The 20,334-nt window shown below is 45.0% G+C and overlaps 1 protein-coding gene and 1 long non-coding RNA gene across 7 annotated transcripts in view; one reads left to right on the forward strand and one right to left on the reverse strand.

The window, feature by feature from the left end:
- MEMO1 (mediator of cell motility 1) overlaps positions 1–12,820 on the reverse strand; it is a 49,523-nt gene extending 36,703 nt beyond the window's left edge. Inside the window, exons 1-3 of one of the 4 annotated variants that reach the window (XM_059716178.1) lie at positions 12,492–12,580; positions 7,959–8,147; positions 6,812–6,880 (exon numbers count right to left, since the gene is read on the reverse strand). In XM_059716178.1, coding sequence (XP_059572161.1) covers positions 6,812–6,880; positions 7,959–8,046 — 157 coding nt within the window. In that variant the 5' untranslated portion in view covers positions 8,047–8,147; positions 12,492–12,580. Of the gene's footprint in view, positions 1–6,811; positions 6,881–7,958; positions 8,150–12,491 lie in introns of those variants that run through there. The other 3 variants (XM_019500599.2, XM_019500598.2, XM_006270021.3) reach the window with 3 other exon arrangements.
- A 62-nt stretch (positions 12,821–12,882) lies between these two features.
- On the forward strand, positions 12,883–19,822 carry LOC109286430 (uncharacterized). Of its 3 annotated transcripts, none has more exons than XR_002094454.2 (4): positions 12,883–13,148; positions 14,367–14,527; positions 14,774–14,863; positions 19,611–19,822. It is a non-coding gene; the product is annotated as an uncharacterized LOC109286430 (long non-coding RNA). The 3 variants fall into 3 exon arrangements; XR_002094456.2 differs by lacking the exon at positions 12,883–13,148 and adding an exon at positions 13,180–13,396; XR_009456159.1 differs by lacking the exon at positions 12,883–13,148 and having other exon boundaries at positions 13,188–14,527.
- The last annotated feature ends 512 nt before the right edge of the window (positions 19,823–20,334 follow it).

The raw sequence follows: 20,334 nt of genomic DNA on the forward strand, positions 1-20,334 counted from the left end.
CTGCAACTTAACTGCAATGCACATGAATAAGGCAACACATCAGTACCTGTGTTGAAGAGTAAGAGAGTTAGACACGTAGTGAAAATGGAAATTTGAGCTTCTTGAGTTGTGCACAATATAGATAACCCAACAGTTTTCCATTCTTTGTCCTTCTACTGCATCAAAAAACAACAGGGCAACTTGCACATGCTTTTGTAATAATGGCCTGACAGACTGCTAGAAGCTGTTTATGAGGGATTCTAACCACAGGCTTTTTTACATAAGAACACTGACCAGAATAGCTGTGGCCAAATAAGCCAGGGTGAAATACCTCTCTATATTGATGTACACCAAAATACGAATGGCTCTCTCCAGTCTAGCTTAATCTGCAAAATGGATTCTAAAATACCTACAGTGCTTTGAATTCCAGAGAAACAGGCTGTGAATAGCTTTCCTGTTTAGACAAACACTGTGAACAAGTCTCACCTATAGTGGATTAAAGGTAGGTTGTAAAAATAGCTATTGCAAATATTTAGACACATCTGAAGTAATTATGGTATTTTGTCCTTTTTTGTAAGAAAAGGAAAATATATGCATATGGGCTGGCAATATCACTTTTCATGTTCTGGTAGCGCAAGATATTACTATAGATTCTACAGAATGTCAAAATCTATAAAACTGTTGTGTTTTTTTAAGGAAGCATATGCACTATAGAATGAGAGCTGGCATTCAAAAACATAGAAATTATTTGGTAACAGAAAAGTAGACTGAAGCCTTAGGGATATGGCCTCTATTCTTTAAATAGCCAATGCCTTTAGGGCTAATTTGAGTGGTACAGTAAGATTAGAGACTTTTTACAATAAAACCTAATTGACAGGCACCAATATAAAATATTAGCTAGAGTTTATGCTCTAACAAACTACATTTAGACCCCTATAAAAAAGGATCATTTACAAATTATAAACATTTAACTAGAGAATACTTTGATAATATATTGGTATCTATTCTGTATGCTGCTTTATTTGGCTGGGAACTGACATAATCTAGACCTACAACACCAGTAAAAACTACACTTAAACTGTACCCCCCCCACTAAGAGTGTTTGCTTATACAGCTCTGAGTAAAATCTATTCACAGCACTTACTTATAACAAGGGAGTCCGTCTTTCTTTACTTCAGAATTTATAGTGTTCTACGTATTCCTGAACACTCACTAAGCAAGCTTTTACCAGCAAACCCTTCCTGGTCAAGTCTGTTTCTACATAGCTTAATGTATTTCCTAATCTGTGCGTTTCAAACTGGGACCAAACCACTTAACATGGTAAATCCAGACACACCAATGAAGCACCACTAGCACCAACCTCAAGCAGGTACAACTTGCATTTGATCCTCTGAATTGCTGGGAAAGGGATGGTGCACATTTTGATTTCTCCTCCTCACTGGCTGGCACTATTACTGGGAAATCAATGAACTGCAATCAGGGTTCTAAATACCAGTAATAAATACTGACCAGATTTCACTGAGAGTTAAGAGCAAGAGAACCTGAGCTCTAAGACTGTAACACTACCTTCTTTGCATGCTGCTTACCTTTAGAAAATACCTAGGGCATCTATACACATGCTCTAGAGTAAGAGAGGGGACGGGGTGTTTTAATTAGAGCAGCTCTTGGGAGCTGCTTTAATTTAAAGTGCCAGCAGCACCTTGTGTATTCAGTGTCCTGCACTTGAAAATGATGGTAGGGGTGAATTAAAACTTGTTCGACGAGCTTGGTTAAAGCTTCTCTACTGCCATTTTGAAACACAGGGACACTGAATACACATGATAGAAAGGCTGTTTGATTGAGTCTGCTCTGTTGTATTCCAATTAAAATGACTTGGAGCAGGCGTCCTGCACGTGTACAGGCACCCAAAGAGGTCATAATGGGTAGGGGGGGGGTTTTGTTGTTTTTTTTAAATAAAACCTTTGATCCTGTAACTACTTTCCGCATTCATCCAGGAACATAAATTTGTTTTACCATGAGCCAATAATTTTGTTCATATCTTGTTCTTCTCTTTTCTTCTTTTATGACTCACAGATGGGCAATTCAATACTCTGAAATATTTATAACAACATAGGAGGACATATGCATGTGTTTTAAGTCTTCACTCAGAGAAAGAAGTTAGATAATCCAGCTAAGTAAATAGTGATGTCCTGCGACTTGGCCTGATTAGCTATTGTCTCTCAATATAGCAATAGCCTCCTGTAATAATCTGCCCTAAAATAAGGATGAACCTTGAGGGAAATAAGCGAATATTTTAAATTTAGTTGACAAACAAATATTCACCCCCTTCCTTCCATATGCAAGAATAATTGAAGACAATAATTCAAAGGACATAAACCAAGTTTAACACAGTGGGCCGTATGATTGTATTAAAAGGACAAATCTTTGATATAAATCCAAGTTCTGGCCAGGCAAAGAACCAGATTTGGCCACAAGGGACAGAAAATTGTATTTCAAAAGACAAATGACAATCAGCATTACTTTCAACTAATAAAATATATAATTCTATAATTACTGAGCACTAGTATGACATATTAAAAGATCTACAAACAAAGCAAAAGTTGATGTATTCTTAAAAACCTTAAGCACAGACTTGAAAAAGAAAAAAAATACTAGAATTTTGAATTAAAGAGATGCAAAGAAAGATCATTTAGACACTAGATGAAGTTGTAATTCAGATGTTCAAAACTAAACATAAAAGCAATAACATCAGATTCACTGATAGATGAAACAATATCTGAACTTCTATAGTTGCACAAACTCACTAAAAATAAATGCCTCAAACATACCACAACCTACACTCCTCAAACATACCACAGCACTCCATGTGCTGAACCCCATCTCTTGAACTGCAAACAGCACACATGCAGGGTAATTAGCTTAGACACTTTCATGGTAGAGCTTCAGGTGTAGTTTGTTCAGTATTTTGTTTTATATTAATGTTAAAATATAGGGGCAGGTGGAAGGGAGATGAAAGGAGGAGTAGCTGGCATGGGATATATTGCATAGCACAGGGGTTTTCAAACTTTTTGCATCAGTGTAACCCTGGTGGCAGGACGCCGGGGGGGGGCCGAAGGTGGCAGCAGCCGCCACATACAATCTTCCCCCGCCCTCTACGTCCAGCCAGGCACGTGGCACCTGCACGGCAATATGGGATGGTGTGTGGCAGCCCTCCATCCCCACCCACCCACCTGCACATACCCCCTAAGGCCTTCTCAAGTACCCCCTGGGGTCTGAGTACCCCCAGTTGACAACCCCTAGCATAACATAATGGATAACAGTATGTTCCCATAAACTTTTTAGCAAATTGGTAGTCACCACCCAGAGTCTAATATAAGCATGTCAGGATGAATTTTAAATTAGTTTACTGTTCCCTTATTTAAAAATCTGAAAACTTTCAAGAGATTTTGCAAAATAAGGGTTTCTCCTCTTCCATGTTTTTTGGATCTTGAACCTAGGGGAATGAATGAATGTGTGATCTGTGGCTGTTTTGCAAGGTAAGCATAACCCAGCATTTCTAACTTGAAGTTTGACAGGTAATGGATTTTCTTTTCCCCATCTGGTCTCCTGATGCTATAGAAGTGATCTGTTATTTTATGTTCTCTAGCAACCTGCATAAGCTAGAGAATAATGAATGACAGACAAATTTTTGGTTTTAAATCCTGCCTGGGATTACTGGTAGAAATGAAAATCACAAAAAGGTACTGGATAAGGATGGTCTCTTACGTATTATTCTTTAATGTACTAGACTTAGGTAATACAGCATCAAATCTTACAGTTCAGTGGTTTTGTTTTTACAATTCTAAAATGGTGAGAAATTAATGAACTAGAAGTAATTTAAAGAACTTTCTGAAATTCTTTATTCAGTATCTATATATAGTCTGAATGGTATATTGAAATGTCTCAAAACACCCAAGTACTTCTCATTATAAATTTTAAACTGATAACCAATTCTACATCTGGCATGGTCAGTAATATTATTAAACTAGACCCTTCATAGCCTAAAGCATATTTATTTTCAGTTTGATTTACATTTAGTAAGCATGTATTTAGACGTCAGACCAAAAATCTCCTATAAACTACACAACAAAACCTCCCCTTACATGAGTATCCCATTGACTTCCTTAGTGAATAGCTATGCAGACTGATTGCTGGTTAATCTTTGGTGAGTGGATGGAAATGAAAGCGAAGTCTAGGTTTGCTAAAACGTGAAGAAAATAAATTAAATTATGGAGCAGGCAAGAAAAGTGGATTCTGTTGTGAAGCACAACTTGTTACTTATACACCTCAGGGCATGTCTACAACATAAGGGCTGTGTCAGGTAAGTGCCCTTGAACAACCCAGGTTGCTCAGCAGGGGGGAAAAAGACAGGGTAGGAGTAGGAACTCTTCCTAGAAGCAATATATTCTTAATAAAGTAAACATGATGGCCTAATTCATTTCCCTTCTCCCACTGTCTGTCACTCACCTTCAGACTTAATTTTTCAGAACAGAAACTACATCTATCCAGCTTCTTTTATGATACCAGTTTCCCAGATGGCTCTGAATTTCCTCTAGGCTTAGAGCAGGTCAAGTTTAAGACAAACTGAAAATTTTACTGAAACAAACATCAAAATTCTCTGAAGTCCACAGCCCTAGGAGCAGCACAAACTCCAACAGTGTCATCTACTTCATTGTGACAACTTAATGCTGCTTTTGAAAGAGTCATGGGATTAGCAAACCCACCATGTTCATTTTTCTGCTTTTCACTGCAGTCAATATGGAGCCTACCCCCAGCTGGTCAAGACCACAAGCATCATGCTGCAAGCTGCACCTAAATAGTTGCTTTTACACAGATGCTGTTGTAAGGCGTTTTGAAATTCTGAGGGTGTACCTCAATGTCCTCAATACTCAAGCAATTAAACTGCTCTAGTGGTTGTTACCTGATGCTTGTGGAACTGCCTGTCCATCCTTTTCAAGCTTGTCTGTAGACATGTTTTAGTCCAATGTGGCAGATTAGAAGTGGCTCTAGCTGTACACATTCATTCTTGCCTAGCCCAGCTATAGAAAGGGCATAGGTCCAGCACAATGAGATGAGCAATGTCTGCTTTTGGATCCACTGTTTTACACAGCAAATTGCAGACAAAGGAAATTAAAAAGTAGTGAAAGACACTCAGAAGGTGGAAGCAGCATCTCTGGGCAAGAAAACCATGCAAGTTTACATGGCAGAATGGTAGTTGTGCTCACTGTATATTCCCTCTATGCTGACCAGCAGTTCCAGAGAGGGGGCCCCAGGCATAGAGAAGAGACATTTCATAACCCGCATCCACATGAGGAAGATGACCACAGAATTATGGAGGCTTGCCCTGACACTACAGCACCAGATATGTGGATGATGAAAGCCATCTCAGACCACCAACGGGCTTGTTACCAGAAACGGACCACCTCAGATTGTTACAGGTAGGCAGTTAACCAGTTTGGTGTTGGTCAGCCAACTGTTGATGTAGACACATTGCTGTGAGGTTATTGCTATAGCAGCATCCTCTACCCATAGGTAAATCACAACAAGTTCTGAAACAACAGTTGGGATTTCTAAATTGTAGTGGTGCTATTTGGACCACAGATCTGCCTATTACAAGCATAGGAACAAGAATGGATACTAATTTTTCAGATTGACTGAGGCCTGCCTAATGATAAACAAGTTCTAAACACCATCATGAGATGCACCAGTAATGTGCACGCCAGCAGGGTGTTTAGAAGATCTGCTGCTTGCTTGTTTGGACAAGAAGGAACCATATTTGGGAGGAATAAGGGCATCACTAGTGTTTCTGTGCCCTGACTAATTAAGTTGCACATCAGGATAAGAACAGCAGATAGAATACTGGTGTGTTTTATTACAATTGTGACTAATAAAACACACACCTGGGTGACAAAGCAAGAACACTGTTGCCTACAGACCCATTCAAGTGCTGCTAAGCCCAATGCCTGTGATATTATTTTGGCATTCTGCATTACATTTATGAAGATAATGGACACTATTTATCTGCTTGTACTGGACTGCAAATGGAAGAATGCACCTCTGATAACTGAGAATGAGTCAAAGACAACAACAGAAATAACAGTGCATCTTGTATGCCTATATATTTGCATTGCAAAGGGAAAATGAATGGGGAAATATGATGCTATGTAATGCTTCCATACACATACCGGTTTTTCCACTCTGGACTAAATGTCTTTTTAAAACCTTTGTTACTGCTATAGCATCATGCAAGTACTTGGGGAAAATCTGAGACAGGAAGTTATAGCCAAACATTTTTATTATAAAGTTGGAATACCTAAATAGTACAAGAATACTCCAAGAATCAAAACAGGCAGCCCAGATGCCAGATGATAACACCATGTTACATGCCCCAATCCATGCCATCACCCAAATAATGAAACTGCACATCAGCAGCACATCTATTCACTTTACTTGAAGGAAGCACAGAGTGTGAAAGAACACAGTACATCTTCCCAGATACGCTTCCATTCCAGGAGTGCACAGACTGACTGCCAGCAGAATTATCCAGTGTCCACTGTGTGTCTGACATGTGATATCATGAAATATAAGTTTACAGCCTGCTGGCCAAAGCAACCATTCTCTTTGTAGCTGATATTAGTGTTCGAGGGAGTCTGCAGTAAGTTTGTTCTTCATCTGCTGCAAGTAGAGGAGTTAGAAACTGTTACTTCAACAGCTTAAAATGCTTATCTAAGCTGTGCCAAAGTCATTCCGCATTTCTTGGTTGTCCCTGATCCTCTTTTCCCCCCCCCATCACCTGTAGGTTTAGGGTTTTCTCCAGAAGAAGCACGGGGGATCTGAATTGGTTCCGCAGAGGTGGAAGCTCCTGCCAAAACAATGAAATAGGAAGTTATATTTAAGAAAGAATGTAAAGAGACAGATGCAGTTCTGTTACAAGCCCACAAAATGATACTCATTACTTCACATCTTTTAGCTCATCTCTACACATCTACTTGTTTAGCAACAACTGTATTCCAATTTACCAGTTCACAGAGTCAAAAAATAAATAAATAAATAAATAAATAATTTTTTTTTTTTTTTTTTTTTTGTAAAAGCATTGTGGCTCTGGTTGGCCATTAGATCAGTGGTCTCTTATCAGCAACAGTAGCACTGGAGGATGTTAATTTGCTGGAGGTCCCAGACCGCAAAATATAAGAATGTTTCTGGACTTCCCGCAGAAAACTATCTGTATGTATCCACCCACTATTTTATTGGCTGATAACTAATAAGCATATGAATGACCAGAGAAGGTTAGTAAATAGAGGAGCTGGCCTGGGAAGATTCTTTTGCCCAAGAATCTCACTGACTGTCTTGAATTTCTCCTGTACCAGAAATTCTTAAGCACTATTAGCCAGAAATTATGAAATATTAACAGGAAGCTGAACCAGCAGCAGATATCTGAACAAGCTCCAGGGTTTTTCAACCCTGTCATAACAGTGTACTGAGACCCAAGAACATAAAGGAGGCCAAGCACCAAGGCACTTTTCCACTCAATACTGCCAGCAAGCCTTATAATACATTCTATATGGGACATCACTTTAAATGCTACTAACTATAACAGTTATAAATGGAGCCAGCATTTGGATTCTAGATGCTTGTTAAGCCTGAAATCCCAACTTTGAATAAATGTGACAACAGCAACCTATTACATGTCTTAATGGGAATAATGTACTAGGTGTATATTTAATTTTTTTCTCTGCTTGGAGCCCATCTTGGATAATATATGGTGGGAGAGGGTAGACAAGGAAGCCAGGAAAGTGAACAGCTTCTACCTTCAATTGCAAACAAAGCTACTCCACAGCATGGAATACCATCCATAACAATAATTGGATTGATTATAAAACAGCACAACCCTCTCACTTATGTTGCAATTTCCTCCACAACAAAAGTAGTGTCTGTCTTACCTGGCTCTGGCTTTGATGCTGGTTTCCTCTCCGATCCATTCCTGGGGGCTATCACCAAGAACAGCCAGGAAATTTGGTCCGAGAGCATCTTTTAGCCACATGGCCTGTTCCAGGTCCAAGGTCCATTTCTGATCCGTGCCTCACTACCAAGGTTCCCTCCTCTGCTGCCTCCAGTTGTTGTTTCCTCATCTAATAATCAGACCCTGCTGCCTTAAAAGTCTGTCAAGCATGATAACAAACTTTGACAGAACACTCCACATTGCCCTAGGAATTAACTTCCCCATCCACCTGTCCCCAAATGTCCACTACAAGGACATGCTATATATTTAGTTGGCATCCTTGCAATAAGTGCCTTTGCAGCCTTTAGTTTACACCCAACATCAGGCTGCCATTCACCGGATGCCCTCTTCCTCCAGCTTCTTTTAAAGCAGCATCTTTATGTGAACATTTCAAGGTACATTTCCGGAAGTCACATTCCTTCATACACTCACATCAGAAGACAATCAGAACCATGGTGCAAACATCTGGCAAGATAGCAGAATGCTGGGATGAGGGTCTCTGGGGCATTAGTGCATAAAGGTGGAGGTGAGCTGATCTGTACAAAAATGGAGCTGGTAGTATAAAGCAAGAAATTTAAATGCTGACCAAGTATACATAAGCCACAGGTGGCTTCTGGTGCCTAGGATGAAAGTGAGAAGCAAACAGAAAGGCTGTTATGCCTGGAGAACTATGGAAAGGCACCGGAAGAGTTCCAGTTTGAATTCCATAACCTGTGCTTCAACTGCATCCTCACTGCAAAGTAGGGGAATTAAGAGCTTGCATTAATGGAATCTATGCTGTAACTTTGCTTACCCAGCTAAGGGCATATGTTCAGAGACCACAGAAATCACAGTAAGGGCTTGTGTGTGGACAGCATGGGACTTTCATCTAAATATTAGATAAGAACTTGAGTCAAGTCAGCAGGGGTCACATAACCATTTTACTCCCATTTTTTTTTCCTTCAGTTCTGCTGAGCCCTCCTTAACAAGCATCCAAAAGCCTCCCCGTGTCCCCAAAACCAAACCAAATGAAATTAAAGTACCCTGCCAGCAGGCAAACAAACGGCAGCCTTCTTGCTAGTCTGAAAGTTATGACCTCTACTTCCACACACTTCATTCATTTTTATGAGGTAAGATGTCTAGCTCTGGTTGGAATACATAACCCTTTGCCCTCAATTTTCTTCTGCTCATTTAAAAAAAACAAACCAAAAAACTTCAAGTGAGAAAAAAATGCGAGTGTTCTATACACAACACAACCATTAAACATGTTTGTGTTTTACCTAGTTAAAAACAGTCACCTTAACTGGTTACAAGTAACATGATTTGGTTTCTTCAAGCAGCTTTTCTGCTATCACAGCTATTTATATGCCTTCACTGAGTACTCTGCTTATTTTTCCCTAAGAAACATTTGGAGAGGTATTCTATCTAGCTGTTCTTACTAACCCTATTCAGGGAAGTATACAACAGTATGTGGAGCAGTATTTTTGGATGCCTTTACTACAAAGAATTGGATGGAAAAAAAATCAGAAGAACTAGACAAACTACATAGTTCACTGGGGTGTACAGTCTGACCAAAATGCACACACTGAACCAGTAGAGAGACAACCATGAGCCTCCACCAGCTGCTATAATTACTAAGCTTTAACTGTATTGTGTAAAGACATGTTTTTCACCCCAACTGTGCAGCTGTGGTCCAGTATTATACAAGAGTAAGAAAACTGAAGTGTATGACCATTACACTGGAAATCTATGTACTAAGGAAAGATATGTTCAGTATGTCCACAGGGGTGGTTATTAGCCGTACTAATCTAAATCAGGAAGAAGACAAGGACAGTTTCTAAAGGTGACACCCTGCTCCAACTCATTCAGAGGCTTGAGGTTTTTGTAGGTAATAATGTATTTCATTAAATAGTATGAATGGACTGGCAGCAGTCCATTTCACTTGGTTGAATACAGCATGGGGAGTGTGGGAAGTTACCATTACCATGAAGCCTTATGTAGTCTGTGTCTCAATGTGTGTTTAGGAAATGGAAGACTGAAGCTGTATGTTTATTCAAGTCATTTACTACTCTAGGTGTCTAGGTAGACCCGGGGCCCAGGTCTACCTAGACACCTAGAGTGGGCAAGTCTACAGAATGTTATCATTTTTAGACATAATTCAAGCATTGTTCCTGTCTGGAGTGGATCACCTCTCCAAAGGTCTGTAACTGAAAGATTACTACCAAACAGTAGATGAATAGGCAGATGGTTATAGGAAACAAAACTGAGTTACAAGCTTCTTCACCAAAGTCAAGTTGTTCATCTTATATTTCTGCTTCTCCACTTGTCTGTTTCCTCCGATCCTTTGGATTTGCATGTTAAAAGATATGGAAGTTGGATCCCTGAGGAATCTTCTGTGGGGATGGGAAAGAATTATCACTTGCTCATATGCCAGAACAGGTTTTATGGTCCAATTCAGTTTAAATAAAAAACAAAAACAAAAAAAAAGAGCTTCCCTTCCTTCTCTTGACAATGAGAAAGACCTTTCACAATCTTTCTGCTCATCCCACCCTTCAGCTCCAATTCCATGAAGATTTTATCATCATAGCAATCTTTCTTGTGGCTGATAGATCAGATTTATGAGGCAAGTCCCTTAAGAAAATGGCTGCTAAAACAAATACAAGATATATCCAAGTCCTTGACATTCCATAAAGGAACATGATAGAGCTCCATTTCATATGCCGATATGTCACTAAGCTATTGGCAGCACTTCCTGTGTCTCTTAGTTCTCCTCTCCCCTTCTCATCTCACATCTACTTTTCTCTCTTATTCTGTTCCTCCACATAGGGCAGTCAGCAGAAGCAACGTTCAGTGACTGGCTCAGCACTTCATTAACAACACTAAACGAGGGTGAAAGAGAAGCCAGAGATAGAATCCTTCCTTTCTGCTCGGGGTGCACAAAGAACGAACATTACAGAGCTGGATGACAGAGGGGAAGAGTAAAGCATCTTACATCTACAGTCCCACACTTATTCAAAAGGCCAAAAAGGTTAATGTAAAGAAACAATTAAATTAATTTGATTTTACTCTGCTGTGCCATCAAAAACGTGCCATACACAGAAGCAGAAGAACAATTTATTTTTCTTAAACATAGGTGTGAGGACTGTGAGCAGAACTCCAATGTGGCATCTCCCCTGGGCTACAAGACCCTTGGATCTAGATGCAAGAACCCTGCATTATCACCAGCCTTATGTTCACTGTGAGTTTAAAGCACATTTTCTTAAAATCCTGCACACATTTTTCAGCTCTGGATTACCGTACCAATTAAGAAGAAAAGAAGCTAGTGTAAAATATCTGCTTGCGAGTTCCCACATCATAGAGCAGTTGGGTTGGTTTGGAAGACACCTCCAGAGGCCATCAAATCCAATCCCCTGCCTGAGGCAGGGCCATCCCTATCTAAACCATAAATTAAAACTCCTCCTAGAACTGCCATGAACCCCAACACTTAACAGAGATAGAACTCCTGAGCCTGCTACAGAGGCGAACCTGGGCAGCCAGCATCTTGTCTCTATAAAACACGGTCAGTCTCATGCAGTTTCATTTCCAGCAAAATGGTTGGAAAAACCAGTGGGGGCCTTAGTGACAGGTCGGTCCTTTGCAGACAGCTGTCTCCCACCCACATGCTTGGTGGGGAATCCACCAGCTTGGGAAGCAAAGGGAGTCCCCACCTCTGGCAGGACTCATGTGGCAGGGGAGAGAGAAGGCAAAGTGGCAGAAGGAGAGGCACCAAGTTTGGGCCGTGCCACAGGTGCAAAGGCACCTGGAGCCGGCAGCAGCACCCTGCTCCAGCACTGCCAGGTGTACAGTAACTATCTTATTTATATAGCACTGCACCTAGACTCTAGGCACCCCCTGACCAACTTTTAGTATCGGGCCCCCCTTCACTACAGATAATAATAATACCACCACCATTTTTGGGCCCTCTTTGTATCCAGGCCCGAGGCGGCTGCCTGGTTTGTTCATGCCTGTGCCTGGCCTTGTATTTATGTGATAATTTCAACCCTTGTACAATCAACAACAGAAAAAGCGCTCAAAACCCCGATCATTTGAGGCAGCTCATTGATGCAGCACAGGCAAAACCCATGTCACTCTCAGGGAGTCTTAACCGACTTTGGGGTCCACTTCGAAGACCCAGTCACAGGGAGCAAGATCAAGTACAGAAGACGGCTACTTATTTGCACACTTTTTCAGCAAAGCCGATCACTTCGGATTTCAGACCTGGCATCGCTGCCCTGACCCCTCGCCCCGGAGCCAGGAGCCGGCAGGGGGCAGCGGCGGGGCGGAGCCGAGCCCGGAGACGGCAGCAAAGCGCCCGAGGGCAGCGGCCAGGCCTCAGCGGGGTGCATGCGCGGGGCCGGGGCTGGGCCGGGGCCGCCCGGTGCTGATTCAGCCTGCCCGCCCGCGGGCCCGACCGCCGCCCTGCGCCCTCCCCCCGGCGCGGCCCGGCCGGTGCTACCTGAGGCGGTGTACCAGCTGCCGGCGTGGCTGGCCTCCCGGCAGAGCACCCGGTTGGACATCTTGGTGCCGGAGCCGCCTATGGTGTTGAGGGGAGAGGGCAGGAGACGGGCCCGGCCGCGGCGGCAGCGCTGATCCCGCTCCCTCCTCCAGCTCCGGCGCCGGCTCCTCCTCCCCCGGCAGAGCCCGGGCCCCGGCGGGCGGGGGCGGCGCTGCCGAGGGCGGGGCGGGGAGGGGCGCGGCGCGCTGCCGAGGGCGAGGGAGCGGGGGCCACGGGCGCCTGGGGACAAAGCCCGAAGCAGCCGCCGGCAACGGGGTGCGAAGACAAGGAGGCCGCGGCGGCTGCGGGGTTTGGCCCAGCTCGGCTCCCGTGGAAGTAAGGACGGCACCGGAGTGGGCCCCTATTGGACGGCAAAAGGAAAAGCCTCGCTCTGATTGGGTGCCCTTACCCCTATCGTGTCCCGCCCCTTAACATCCCCGTTTGACAGACCTGTGGGGGGACGGCGCCCTTTATTGGAGGAGAGCGCAGAGGGGCGGGGTCCGCCGGCATCGCCCTCTTGGATTGGCCCGCCGCGTTGCCGTGGCGATGACTTCTGGCCTCGCTGATTGGCGAGCTTGTGTCTCTGTGGTGAAAGGGAAGATTCCAGGGGCCAGTCAGGTGCGGCGGGGGGGGCGGGGACAAGGGGGAACCCGAGCTGCCCCCTGTGGCCTCCCCTCCCCCCCACCTTCCCCCAGCCGGAGTGCAGGGCAGGGGGAAACCCTCGCTTTGCCTCGGCTGCGTGCGCGCATGCGCGTGGGGAAGGCGGGCTCGGCCCGGACCCACACAGCAGCCGACGGTAGGGCGGTGGCTGCAGCCGCCCCGGCTTGCCCGGCTGCCTGAGCTGCTCTGGGCACTGCAGACTCACAGTACGTGTCCCTAAGCACAGAACCGGCGCCCGTGGCAGGGACATGCAGGGAGTGGATCATGGCTCTGCCCCAGGCCCTGTCGCTGCCCTGCAATAGCAGCTGCCCACCCCGTTCCCAGACACCGCTCCCTGCCCGCCTTCAGCCCCAGACCATCCACTCTGCTGAGTTTGCCCTCCCTGCAGGGGTCCCAGCCTGGCCTCCAGGGCGACGCTGCCCACTCCCTCCACGGGAGATCAACTGCCCTGCCCCCTGCTGTACTGGGCCAGGTCAGCACCCCGTCCTACCCTGCACCAACTCACCCAAAGTCTAATAGCCCTCTGGTCCAAGGCTACTGCAATTATATGAAGGGAGCAAAGCCATTGCAAGCAAACCAGTTGCTCCTACGAAAATGAAGCCTGTTTAGGGCAACCTGACCTTATTTTGCCTGATTTTCAACACGCAAAATACAGTCAAAATACTCTGTTCCAACTTCCTTATATTGGCAATTTGTGTAGGAAGATGCCTGGGAAGAGGAACTGAGATTTGGGAAGGAGGATAATAAAAAGGTCATTCCTTTTCTCTTTCCCTCCTCCCCCCTCCCCGCCCCATGCATTCTGTATGCCTAGGGCATCCATTGGAGCAAATGTGTGGTACATGCTTCATTTTAGCTATAAAAGCCAGGGGGCTGGGGGGGTTCATTTTTTATTTTTTTTTATATGTAGTCACAGTTGAAAATAAATTGAGTTAAATGATAAGGAACAAGCTAACAGTACTTAATCAGCTGACAAATTCAACACAATGGTTTCAAAATTAAAAATAAAATGTATTTCATTCACTCCACTGATATAAACTTCTGCACGGAATGTGCCTAAAAGTCTAAAACAGGTAAAAGAATACTACATTGCAAGTCCTCAAAATCCCCATCTCTTAGTCACCACTTGCACAATCACAGCTAATGATTGTTATGCATTGTTATACATCCTCTCTGTAGTAAGCAACTGTTAATCCTCTGGATTATGGTATACGTGTAAAAGGTCTAGTTGGGTGCCTGATGAATCTGCTTATATGGAATCCTGCAACCATCATACTGAGACCTTCAACTAGAGGTGCACTGATATATCGGTTGCATATCGCAGGAGTTGTCAACTGGAGGTATGCATATCCACAGGGGTACCTGAGAAGGCCCTAGGGGGTACGTGTGGGTGAGGATGAAGAGCCACCATGCATGATCCCACGCTGCACCATCCACCCAGCCAGACATGGAGGGCAGGGGAAGCTTGCATGCTTGCTTGCTGGGGGGGCATGGCACGCAGCTGCCACCACTCCACATTCAGCTGTGTGCCATTCCCCCCTAGCACTAATAATGTCACCAACAAATATTATATGCCTTCTGGCCAGGGCCCCAAGATACCACGTGTATGCACACAGCCACATGCATGCCTACGGTCGGGAATGCAGCCAGGCAACATGGAGAGCAGCACCCTGCAGGTAAGTCTGTGGAGGGGACCGGTGTGGGGGAGGGAAGAGGCATGGCGGAAGATTGAGGCCCTCACAGTGAGGGAGGGAGTGAGGCAGGGCCTGGTGCCCAGCCAGGGCAGTGAATGGGACCCGGGGCTGAGGCAGGGATCAGGACAGAGCCGCAAGTGGCTCACCTGGGGGGGGGGGGAAGCTTCCCACTGCTATGCAGGGTGGGCGGGGAAGCTTCTCACTGCTGTACACACTCCCCCAAGGGAAATATGCTGGGGGGGGGCATGTGCCTCCCCAGATTTGCGCACAGAGCAGGTGCGGGCTGCTCACTGGGAATGGGGCTCTCCACTCTGCTGCCTTTCCCTCGGGAGCCCCATGCTGGCTATGCGTCTCCTGTTTGTCCGGCAGCACTTGGGGCAGCTACTTGTGCCTCCTGCTGCCAGGTGGGCAGGGGATGCACAGCCAACAAGGGGCCTCTGGGGCAAAGGCAACAGAACAGAGTCCCAAGCCCACAGCGGGCAGCCTGCATCCACCCTCGCCCTGCTCAACTCCACTCCAGTTAAAAGTGTTCCCGTGCTCAAAAATGATGGTGGTGGCACTTGAACTCAAGGTCATTTAATAAGCTATAGTTCAAGCACCCCCAGCACCATTTTTAAGTGCCAGGACACTGACCCCCTGGACGAGCCACCCACGGCTCTGTCCCACTCCCCACCCTGGCTCCAGATCCCATTCACCGCCCTGGCTGAGCAGCGCCTCCAGTACTTGCCCTACTCCCTCCCTCACTGCGGGGGCCTTGATCTGCCTCCCCCATGCTCCTCACATCCCTTCCCCTCCACAGACTTACCTGCAGGGCACTGCTCTCCATGCTGCCTGACTGCATTCCTATAAATCAGTTATCAGATTGGTATTGGCCAATATGGCTGGTTAATAAACGGTATTGACCAAGAAAATCTTTATCGGTGCCCTCCTACCTTCAATGCATATGCCTAGGCAAGAGGACTGGAGGCTGCCCAAGACCTACCATCCTCCCTTTAGACTGCTGAGACAGAATCCAAAGGCCAGACCGAGTCCAGACATTCAGTGCCTCAATGGTTCTGCCAGAGAGCAACAGATAAGAACTGCTGCTGACTGCCTAATTCAGCAGTTCCCAACCTTGGGGTCACGGCCCCATTTGGGGTCACAGCGATAAAAAATGGGGTTGCAAAGACACTTGACAGAGTTGACTGATTATGATGAAATCATAGGAAAAGCAAGACATGGCAGGTTCCCCTTGCAGGCTAGCAGAGTTCCAGCCTGCAAGGGGCTGCTTTGGCTTGTGGGGAGCAGGAAGAGGGCAATCAGGCAGGGGGTGCCACATGCATGTGCACAAACACACATGCACGTGGTAGCCAGGCAGCGTAGACAGCATCTCCTTCCAGGTAAGTCTATGGGGGATGGAGGTGAGGGAGGGAGTGGGGCAGGGCTGGGGATGCTGCCCAGCCAAGCCTGTGCATGTGGCCCAGGCAGGAATGCAGGGCCCAGCTGGGGGAGCAGAATGGAGCCACGTGTGGCTCATCCAGGGGTGGCAGAGGGGCTGGCTCCCCACTGCTATGCACACTCTCTTGGGGAGAGAGGCATGGGATGGCACCTGCACCCCAGATTTGTGCATGGGGTGGGGCCAGATGCATGCTGCCCACTGCAGGCTTGGGGTTCCCCACTTTGCTGCCCTCCCCCCCAGGGCCTCCGTGACCCAGTGGGCAGGACCCTGTGCGGGAAGGCAGAGTGGGGCAGGGAGGCTCAGTGCCACTGCCGGGAGCTCCACACCAGCCACTGCACCATGGTGAGGCACCCCCTATCCATCCGGCAGCAGCAGGGGGCACAACTCCATGTCACCACCACTGTTGCTGGGCAGGCAGGGTCACCTCACCATGGCACAGCCAGCATGGGGCTCCCAGCAGTGGCACCAAGCCTCCCGACCCCACTCTGCCTTTCCACAATGGATCCCACCCACTGGGCCACAGAGACCCCTAGGGGGAGAAAAGCAGGGTGGGGAGCCCTTAGCCCACAGCAGGCAACTGACATCCTTCCCTCCCACCCCAACAGCTTCCATTCTGGCCGTGTCACCCATGGGGGGAGGGAGCATTGATCTTGTCTGCATCATTCTGAGGTTCCAAAAAATTTCCTATGTTTAGCTGGGGTTATGCTAAGGAAAAGGTTGGGAAGCACTGAGCTAATGCCTCAGCAAAGGTCCATTTCTGTCAGGGTGTTGTCCCTTAGCCTTTCTCCAGTCAAGGAGTACCTACAAGGTGTGGGGGCTAGGGTTTTGAGGCATTTTATACTTGCCTTATTCTGGATGTTGCAACATTGTCGTATTTTATAGGAGCTACCCTGCCATTAGTAACCCCACCACATTGCCACCAGGCCCTCCAGTCAGATGGAGTTTAAGTCTGATCTAGGACATACTTCAAAAGTAGGGATGTGTTTTCTCATATTTCCTCAACATCCATATCTTAGTCATATCCAGAGTCCTGCTACTACTTTGTCCTCTGTTATATTCAGTTCCTCCAACAGGAAATTTGACATGCAGATCAAAAACTAGAGGAAATGATGATGCATAAACCATGGAGGAATATTTGCAATTGTTATGGACAAAAAGTCCAGGACAATGGTTCAAACAGTTTGCCATCTTGGATTCTTTCAGTGTCCCTAAGATAAATAGCAGTATCCTATTAAGGCTATCACAAACTTTACTTCTTTAAGAAGATATGGGATAATTCTTAACTTGGTCATACCATAAAAATCATGCAAAGGTGTTAAGACTCTCCCAAAATCAACCCCCAACCTATTGACAGGCATTCCAGCTGTCCATAATGTCAGATAAAATTCTCCCGTTCTGTAGTTAATGCAATCTAATTCTGTGTGCTTCGACCCTCATCTTCTAAGAACCTAAGAATGACTATAACTAACTTCTAATGGAGACCTAATATTAGATAATCCATCATGAATGCTAATCATAAAATGGTTCCAGATTTCTTCTAATAGGACAAGTGGGGTTCTACTTCTTTCTTTCCTTTTCTCTCTATCCCCCTTTCTTCATCAACATACTGCAATTCTGACTTCTTGCTTCAAGTATCTTTGCCAGATACTTGGTTGATATCAGTCCAGTAGTATTCTTTGAAGCCAAGATGTCTGCTAGTTTTAAATATAAATATCAGGTGCTTTTTTTTTTTTTGAGATGTACAAGCTATAAGTAGACTTCCACCTCTGGTTCTTGTACAGCTGTTTTACAAGTCTCCATTATCTATCAACCAACACTGCCAGTGGCATAAGATTTTTCTGACTGCTGATAATTTGGTTTTCCTTTTTCAGTGGGTGGTAGCCACATCCATGTTTCCAAATACATTACTGCCTAAATTGATAGACCGTTGGGCCTGCTTTCACTATCCCTAAACTGCTCTAATTTACTTTCAGAAATAATCAGTGATTTGCAGGCTCTAATGACTTTACCATTTTGGATCACTATCCTTTCCAAGCCTTCCTTCAGGCCTTCTCCAAGTTTTTTACTACTTTTCTAGAAAGGCAGCAGCATCGCTATATTGTTTCCCTAACAGGTGCTTAATCAGAAGTTGAAGCTGCCCAATCTGTTATGTGTCTTTGTTCCAGGGTCCCCACCATTCCTGTAATTAAATATGATACAGGCCTGTTATAGTATATGCAGTTAATTCAGATTCCAAGGGAGTAGACCATAATTTTCCCAAAACAAAGGCAAATCATTCAATTTACAGAAGCTATAGTTTGCTTGGTTTCACTCTGCCTCCGGCTTCTTTCTTGTCCTTTCTGTTTCTGAATCAGCACAGTTTCTACGGCTCTATCACATCCAAATCTCCACTCCCTTGGCATGTAACAGGAACTGTGGGAGGGGATGTACAAAGCAGCCTGCCTACTAATCTGTTTCCATCCCTTCCCCCACCTAATTCCTCATCTGCTCTGTAACTGGACTGCTGCCATGGAGACACCAACAAACCTCCAAGACCTCCTCCCACAAAATAGCTAGGAAGAGGGAGAACTGGGAAGAAGAGCACAGAGAGCACAGCCATTGGAATGGGGGAGGAAAAGCAGCATAGCCACCTAGGTGGGAAATGCAGCACAGAGAGGGGTAGTGTGGTGGGAGAAACCTCCCTAAGGTCCGTTGTCTAGCTGTAATTTGATTGACAGACAACGCGGGTAAAGAAAGACAGCTGTTTATTTGCTCGAGCAAAGACCATAAAGCCAGCAAAAGGCAAAATGGCCCCCCCTCAAGGGTGAGGCGATCTTTTATACTTCTTACAACAAAGCAAGACTATATAGTTAACAAAAAGCAATACTTGGGGCGGTGCTCTACAAATCTTTGTAACAGCATATTTCTATTAAGCTGAACTAGCACTTTTTAAAAGCTAAAAGTTAAGTAACAGTAACATTATGTTAGCAAAACCTTACACAGTAGAAGATACTTCTCAAGGACACAACCAGTAAGCTCAAACAATGGTTTCTCTGTTTTATCTTACTTCTTGCTGTAGCTGATTTTTTTTAGCACACAGACACAGATTCACTTTTTAACTCAGAAAATGCTTGTTGCAGTTAAAATGATTACTTGACACAAGCAAAGGCCTAGCTATCATTCTGCCTTGTGGTCAGCTGCATTACTAGGCCACAGGTCATGCCTTGTATTCAGCTGTAAAGCTAATACTTCTTAAAAATCCAAATTATTGTAAACCTAACAGTATGCTTTCAGAAAACTATTCTATTTCAGGGCAATGACAAACCTGCAGACTACAGTAGTACAGCAACAGCAGCAGGGATGAAGGATTGCAGCTACCCAGGCAAAGCAGACTGACAGTTCAGGAGGAAAGAAGAACATGGGCAAATTCTGGGGCAGAGGCAAATATTTTCTCCTGCCCTTCAACACGAGCACGTGAATAAATGTATATAAATAAAGAGTTGCAAACAAATTAAAACATTTCATTTGAGGTTCTAAACACTACTTATAATCTAGAGTCTTGTTTTTAAGCACATAGAAAACCAGAATTTGAACCCCGTTGGAGAAAGCCTAGGATGAAAGAGAAGATTTGCAATATGCCCTGAAAGTCCAGGTGTGCAAGAGAAGGGTTCTAAGATTGAAAGCCTTTTCCAAAAACAGTGGTCCCAGCACTCCTCCAATTTCAACTCCCCATTTTAAAAAAGGGGCAATTAACTCCAGTGCTACCAACAGAAACACACAAGGAAATGGGTCCTGGCTGCCTCGGCAAACACTTAACATTTCCACAGCATCCACTTCTCTGTCACTTTCTATAACACTCAATTAGTATTCTTGTAATTACATTGCTCCATTGGAAAAGATGCATTTGCTTTGTTATAACTAACTAGAAGAACTCTTCTGCTGACTTCCACAATACTGGCAGTTACGATGGTGACCCCAAATCCCCAACCTACATTACATAAATTTTAGTACTGGGAGTATCAACTTCCAAACAAAT

This window comes from Alligator mississippiensis, chromosome 1 (genome assembly GCF_030867095.1).
Source record: "Alligator mississippiensis isolate rAllMis1 chromosome 1, rAllMis1, whole genome shotgun sequence".
NCBI classification, from domain to species: domain Eukaryota; kingdom Metazoa; phylum Chordata; order Crocodylia; family Alligatoridae; genus Alligator; species Alligator mississippiensis.